Source organism: Pelecanus crispus, chromosome 12, assembly GCF_030463565.1.
Source record: "Pelecanus crispus isolate bPelCri1 chromosome 12, bPelCri1.pri, whole genome shotgun sequence".
In the NCBI taxonomy this organism is placed as follows: Eukaryota; Metazoa; Chordata; class Aves; order Pelecaniformes; family Pelecanidae; genus Pelecanus; species Pelecanus crispus.
In genome coordinates this window covers 21,553,247-21,560,647 of record NC_134654.1, presented here as the reverse complement: position 1 = coordinate 21,560,647, position 7,401 = coordinate 21,553,247, and the positions used below count along the sequence as shown (strand labels likewise).

At 57.5% G+C, this 7,401-nt stretch overlaps 1 protein-coding gene across 2 annotated transcripts; it reads right to left on the bottom strand.

Annotated features, from left to right (window-relative positions):
• Window positions 1-516: 516 nt before the first annotated feature.
• On the bottom strand, window positions 517-4,671 carry MIF4GD (MIF4G domain containing). Of its 2 annotated transcripts, XM_009486515.2 has the most exons (5): window positions 4,585-4,671; window positions 3,676-3,785; window positions 3,207-3,362; window positions 2,375-2,467; window positions 517-1,113 (listed from the first exon to the last, which is right to left on the bottom strand). In XM_009486515.2, exons 1-5 carry the CDS (start codon window positions 4,664-4,666, stop codon window positions 886-888), a joined length of 669 nt encoding a protein of 222 aa, XP_009484790.2. In that variant the 5' UTR covers window positions 4,667-4,671; the 3' UTR covers window positions 517-885. The 2 variants fall into 2 exon arrangements, with proteins under 2 accessions (XP_009484790.2, XP_075575871.1); XM_075719756.1 differs by lacking the exon at window positions 3,207-3,362.
• Between the last annotated feature and the right edge of the window lie 2,730 nt (window positions 4,672-7,401).

The window sequence follows — 7,401 nt, the reverse complement described above, 5'->3', positions numbered from 1 at the left end:
TGTGTAAAGCCAACTGACACCCTGCATCGGAGGAGAAAATGATTATCACAGCCTTAGGGCTTCAGTCAGGAACAGCTTTTAAGTACTGTTCATAGCTCAGCAGCTGCACAGAGAGAAAGCAGGGCGCATGTTAGTGGAAAACTTTTATTAGAAAAAATCCTTCAATAGACTATTTTGTTTCCTTTCTTCCTCTCCCATTCTTACAAGAAACATACCATAGTTGAAACTCGCTAATTTCTGAAAAAACATGACAGTTGCTGTATAAAACTTATAAAACCTGTTCCTAGCTACATGTGCTCAGCGACCTTTCCTGCTGCAGGCTGCCCTGTGGCAGTTATTGGTGGCTTGTGACCCGTGGGGGAGGCTGTGTGCATGCAGGTGCAGCCAGTGTGCTGGAAGGAGTCTGGGAAAGACAGCACTTGGTTGAGCTGTTCGTGAGGCCACAGTGTTTTTTGTGACTTGTCCCAGAGAACCAGGTACAACCTGAGCTGTGGAAGATTTCTCCTCTGCCTCCTGCAGCACCGCTGGCTCTCAGGTGAAACCAAAATGCTCTCAGCCTAAACTGTGCTTTCCTTAAGACTCATAAAATGCTGGTTTGAGCTAGAAGCTTTCTTTGCCCTTTGCTGGCAGCAGCCCAATATTAGACAAAATCAGTGGAAGAACTTGCTGGGTTAAATATGCCCTGCCCTTCCCACCTCTCCAAACCTCCAGAGCCAGGCTAGCACCAGTTGTGGCCTGACAGTTATGTGCCCAGAGGCTCTAGCCCCTATAAATCCTATTTACAGGAGTGCTAGAAAAACATGAACGTGAAAAGAAATTCAAACTTGGTATGAAGCCTGCTGGTGAAAGTGCTGGGGACATCTCTCTGCCTCTGCTGTAGGGAGGTTAATCCATCACTTCGCTGTAATAGTATTTCTGGGCAGCGTCTGTCATCTTCCAGTCGGCAGCCCGAAACTCAATGATCTCCAGCAGTAGGAGCTGGGACAGGGAGCTGAGCCCCTCCTGCAGAAGGAAGCCATCTCGGAGGAGGGAGAAGAGCTCATCCATCCGCTGGGAGTTCATCTTCTCCAGCTGCTCGCCGATGCGATGGAGCTGTAGGACCAGGCAGTCCACCTTCAGAAGGAAGAGGAGATGGCTGAGTACAAAGGAATGGGGAGGTTTGGCACGTCTCTGTGGAGGTCCCCATCAGTTGCTTATGGACCAACTCATCCTGTTCCCTCTGTTCTGGATTTCCAACAGGTGACAGTTCTGCTTCTCCCAAGTCGCTGTGATCCAGGAGAGGCTGAATCTGTTCTAGTCTGTTCTAGTAAAAGTGCTGGAAAAGCATATCCTGAACTCTCCTGCCTCTCAGACAAAATTGCCAGAGATTTCTCTGGCACCCACAACAGGTGGAAAAACGTTAATTTTCTGGAGGATGTCCACAAGGAGATGGCAAGGCTGAAGCCGAGGCTGGAGTAAGGAGGTGCCTCCAAGAACAGAGGGAAGTGGCTGGAACATGCGCTAAAGCTCTTAGAAAGTCCAGTGATTTGCAGGAAACGGGGGCACTAACTCAGTCTTTGGAGAAGAGAGAGATTGACCCTGTAGTCAATCAGCTGCAGGGATGAGAGGGTTGTGCTAAGATTGAGAAAAACCCAAAGGGCCCATCCAAGGGCCCTACATTTTACAGGAACCCCTCACCTGAGGGGTGACTCAGCCATGCCCCAAGCAGGTTGCCGCACACCCAGACCTGTGCGAAGCTCCAGCTCCAGAAGAGCCTTCTCCAGCCCACTGCAGTCTGGCACAGCATCAACGCCGCAGGCCCAGGCAGGTGAGCAGCAGCTACACAAAGCATTGCACAGCACGTCCCGGGACGTGTGGGGACACAGAGCCGCTCTGCACACCTACGGTCACTGCAGCTATCTGCTGTCACCTCCCATGGCTGCGGTGCCTCAGCAGGTGAGTGTGACAGCTGCTTTTCCAGATGTCCAGCAACCAGGGCTGCTGGAAAAGCAGCTGGTTCCTGTGAAAACGGGGGAGAGCCATGGTCTGCATTTTTCTCACATGATGGGAGGTGAATCTGCGTAACTCCAGAGACAGACCCTGCTTCAAGGACGGCTGGGCTGCTGGGTCTCCAGTGACCACACTTGGGCAATGAGAAAAGCTGCCCTGAGGGACGATAGGCAGCCTGGGCCAGGGAGTCACAACCTGCACCTCCATCCTGCTTCCTTCTGGGCTGCAAACCCTCCTGCCCAGCAGGTCTCCTTCTGCACATACCGGGGAGGCAGCTCTCCCTCCTGTGCACCAGGCTGCAGAGACGGCATCCCCCTGGGCTGTGCTTTTTGCTGGTCCCTGCCAGGACAACGGGCACATTAGCAGCCCTCTTCCCTGCACTCACCTCTTCCTCCTTCCGCAGGCTGTCGGGCTGTGCCAGCCGGAACAGACAGTCATAAACGGGGTTCACCAGAGCCATCATGGGCATGTTGTTCACCTGTAAGGAGGCAGGAGTCGTCATCAGCTTGGGGCCAGAAAGGCAGGAGTCTGCAGCTATTTTAAATAGTTATTCCCTTGCTGCTCTTCAAAGGAGAAGGGAGCCGAATTTAGTTGTGCTGCCAAATACTGTATTGGTGGGATTTACATAGGAGACCAGATGTTCGAGTCTCCAGGAGCCAGAGAAGCTGAACAAATGATGTAAAAAACATCTATTTTTAAATGTAAGCAGGTAGTCATGGGAAATACACGTGTTGCAACAGCATTTTTCCTGCCTGCAGCTCTACTTGCATCATTTTTACATCTACTCCAAGCAGGCATCCAAGTACACACACTGCAGCGAAGGCCTGCAGACAAACGCCGTCAGTACCTGGGCTAGAAATTATGTGAGCACCCATGAGTCCCCCCCGGGATCTCACAGCAACTAAACTAGTTCAATCTGGGACATTTGGGAGCAGGCAAATCAGGGGATTTCAAACACCAGGAGCAAAATGAGGAAGCTCAGGCTTTGTGACTGTTCCCAGAGACAGCTCTGCCTCTCCAAGCCTGTTCGCTTGCCTGTAGGTAGCACCAGCCCCAGCAGCATCCTTGTGCTGAGAAGCAGCTCTGGCCCTCACTGCTGAGCCACGGGGCTCCATACAACACCCACCCAACACCCCTGCCCTGGCATCTTTGGATGCCCAGGCCCTTCTGGCACCCCTAGGCAGCAGCAGCTGGGTGCTCCTTCTCCAGCTCCTTACCCTCAGGTAGTCGAAGATGTTGCAGATGAAGGTGACGTAGCAGATCCATGCCTGGAGCGACCGGGTGCGCAGCTCCTCCCTGTCCTTGTACTCCTGCTGTAGCCGGTTCAGCAGGCTCCTCCGGAAGATGCTCTGGCCGACTTGTTTGCTCTCTGCCTACAAGCCCACAAAAGCAGGACGCAGGGATGAAACGGGGGTGTGAGAGGGGCAGGGAGATGCTGCTACTTGGGTGATGCAGGACCATGCAGATACCTCCTATGATAGCCCAGAGAGGCAGGAAAGCTGCAACTAACTGCCTGTGCTCGCGGGCTGCTCATCTGGATGCTGCCACTGCACACGGCAAGTGGTAGAAGAGGAAAGCCGGCTGAGGGGCCAGAGCACAGGGCTGGGGTGAAGCCTCTCCTGGCCCAGCCTAGGGACAACCCGCACAGCTTATGTGTTTTGCTGCTCAGACACGAAGAGCTCTCACCTGGATGATGGTGTAGCAGATGCGCCCTGCCTCCTTGCTGAACACACAGTCTTTGAGGGACTGGTCCACTATAATATTGGCTACTTTCTCCAGGTCCACGTTGCTGGGGTCTGCAGAGAGGAGAAACACTGTCAGGACCCAGCACCCTTTGTGCCCTGCTTGCTTTGGGATACCTGGAAAGCAACCAAGGTCAGCACAGGGCCTGGTACAACCATGTTATATGGTGCAAAACCTCATGCTTGCTCCCACAATCAAGAGTCACAGCTCCTCTTGCACACCAGCTACTTTGGAGATACCATCTCCAATAGTGCATGGTCCTCCCAGGCTGAAGGACACAGTCATCACGATGGGAAAGCGATGGAGGAAAGCAGGTAGTATGGTGAACCAAGAAGTTGATTTGAATCTGAAATCCCAGCACTGCTTCGAAGTTGGGTTAGTGGGAGGCAGATGTGCAAACTTCTGCTGGGCTTTCAATAGAGACGTGACTGGTGAGCAGGAGACCCCAGAGGCCGGGAGGATGAGACGGGCCCCGAAGTGGGGAGGGGCAGAGAGCAGGAACCAGGCACTGGAAATGAGTGAGAGACCAAATCTGCGGAGAGATGCTGGGTTAGAGCAGGAGAGGAGGGTACTCTGAAATCAGGGAAAACCACAAGGATGAGAACCAGGAGCCGAGTTTGAACAGCTGCACCATTAAACACTGGGGAGAAGGTGAGAGGGGACAGGAAGAGGCAGGGAGCAAAGACCTTGCCAGGGAAGATTTACCAGTGGCACCCAGTCACGGATGAAGAGCGTTTATGAAACAGCTTTTCTGCACTTAGCAATTGGTGTTCTTTAAAGGGGTCCAAGCATCCAGCCTCATCTACAAGCCAAGCTGCATGTGGCAGAGGAGCTACTAAGAAGCCTGCTGACCTTTGAGGGCTGTTTTTAGCAGCTTCTGAGTCTCGCTGTCGAATGACTGTATTTTGTACTCTTCTTTGCCCGTTTCCCCCATGACTGGCTTCCTCCAAGGGCAAGAGTCAGGGCAACAGATGGGCTAGTGACAGTCCCTAGGGAAAGAGCACACAGAGCTTAGTTGGACAGGGAGGCAGACCTTCACCTCGCCGTCTGGCAAATCCCACCAGTGTGGGAGCACAGGCTGTTATCCTCACAGCCCCCCACCCCAAGCAAACTCCTCTGTTATTAGGGCACCCAACTCTGGCCCTAGATCTGAGCAAAGCCTCACTCACGCATCTTTTTAAGACTTGCTTCCTACCAGCCTATGATAGGATTCCATCTTCAGAGCCTTTACATTTTTCTGATATGAAAAAGGTGTTTCAGTCTGTTGATCTGCATGTTCAAAGTGGACAGCACACCAAGGCAGCCCCAAAATACACCAATCTCCCCTCAGAAGGCTTCCCTGTGGCTATATAACAGGGAAGCACACACAGGAGTACCCCATGCAGCCGTTCGCTTGTGCCTTTGAAACACCAATTCAGCTGGTTTCACACAAAAGCCTGGCAAGAATCGACGCAGCACCTAAGCATCCAAGACACACTCGCCAGAGCGAGCAGAACACCCCCCCTGCACCGGAGCCAGGCTCCCTCAACTCCCAGCGAGACACAGCAAGCTCTGCAGCCAAATCCCCAACAGCAACAGGTCCCGTCTCATCCCCCTGCAGTCAAGCACAGCTCTCTACAGTACCAACGGTGCTCCTAAATAGTCTCTAGATTAATTTTCTTCTGCTTCGTGATACGGCGAAGACAGCAAGAGGGTACACACAGCACAGAGAGGAAGGGCTTTCTTTGACATGCACAAGAGATGATCTGCTGGATGCAGAATGCTGGGCTGGCCAGACCCGCAGCACAAACAGGAGAAGGCAATCAGCCAAATGAGTTTTGCCAGCTCATCGAAATTCCTGGGCTGTTACTCACCCCTCTCTGCAAACAGGTCCCTACCCAGATTAAAGCTGAAGAGCCCATTGCCCTTTAGAGGCATGGGATGCGTATCACAGGCAGCCTGACCCCTTGCACACACCACTTGCCATGAAGCCATGGCACAACACGTAGTAACTCAGAGCAGAGTGGAGCTCACTGGCAGGTAGAGGCTCTGCCCTCCTCACCTGCCTCTCTGGGAGGCCCAGGGCAGACCTTGCCCCACGGGGGTGACAACCTGCTCATGCTGCTCTTGCAGCTGAAGCTCTCACCTGTGCGGGGTTACCTGCCCCGAGACCTGCACGGAGATTTCTTTCCCAGATGGATTCACACGCAGCTGGGTGCCCTCTGTGCCACATCTGGTTGGCAAACGCCTTCCTATCCGACCTCTCCTCCTTCTGCACTGTCTCTCTCCCTCTGTACCTGCACTTAAGCAGTTCTGCACTGCCAGCGGAGCAGCCCGAGCTCACCAGCAGCCCCGCATCCCACCAGCAGCACTGCCGTGCGGAAGGAACCGGGTGAGAGCTCGGCGCCGCGCACAGCAAAGCAGGGAGCGCCCGAGCCCGTCTGGCAGCGTCTCTGCCGCCACCGCCCAGCGCCTCTCCCAGAGCATCCTTCCCCACAGCTCCCCGGGGATGGGCACGGCTGCTTTGAACTGCTGCGCCAAATAACCCTGCCCAGAGCAAACCACAGCATGTGAGCGTAAAACCAGCCAGGCCTCGTCTGCGCTAGAGATCCTGCTGCCGGGACCACCTTGCCTGAAGGGCTGGTGGCAGTGGGTGACACCGGGCACAGCATCACCCGTGGGTAACTGATTCCTCCTCTGCAAGTGGTGCCCACCGGACGAGCAGTCCCGGGGACTGACGTGGTCGGGGTTAGCGTCCTCGATCTGCCGCCGATCAGCCGGCCCGTGTGCCAGGGCCCTGCCCTGCCGGGGGTCGTACCTGGCGGGACGGCTGGACGTGCCCCGGCCATCGCAAGGGGAGGGAGAAGAGCGGCGAGCCCCCTCCGCCGCCCCTGGGCACCCGCCCGAGGGTGGCTACCAGCCGCCCGGGACCCCCGTTCCATCCCTGCCGAGCCGCAGGTGGATCCCCCAGCGCCGAGACGCCTCCTGCCCGGGGCACCGGGGCCACCGGAGCCCCCCGGGAACCCCCGCTGCCGTCCCGCCTCGCCCCGGCCCGGCGGGGGAGCCGCTCCGCGGGCGGCACAAGCCGAAGGGCCCCCGGGACGGCGGCAGCGGCGGATCCCGGGGAAACCAGCCCCCCCGGTGCCCCCGGGCGGGGCAGAGGTGCCGGCCGCAGCCCCACCGACCTGCCGGCCGCCCCCGCTGGGTCCTCTGGCCGCCGGGGCATCGCCGGAGCGTCCCGGGCCCCGCCGCCCCGGCCCCGCTCCCTCCCGGCACGGCCCAGGTTTCCTCTTAGGTCATTTCCTCGCCCGAGCCGGGGGAGGGACGGGCCGGGACGGGGCGGGAGAGCGGCGGCAGCCGCCGCAGCGCCACCGCCTGCGAGCGCCGGGCCACGGCGGCCGCGGGGCTGACCCCGGCTGCTCCCCGGGCACGGCCGCCCGCCGCCCCGCTCCCCTGGGCTCCCCCGGGAAGCCCCCCCCGGCACGGCCGGCTGCCTCCCGGCTCCCCCGGGCATCCCCACCCGCACCCCGGTTGCTCCGGGGCGCGGCCGGCTGAAGGCAGCGCTGACCCCCCCCGCCCCGGTCCCCCTCGGGCTTCCCCCGCCGAGCGCCGGCCGGGCTCTCCCGGGGAGAGCTGCACCGCGCTGCTGCTCTCCGGGTGAAAACCGCCTTTATTCCGCCCTCCCCTCCA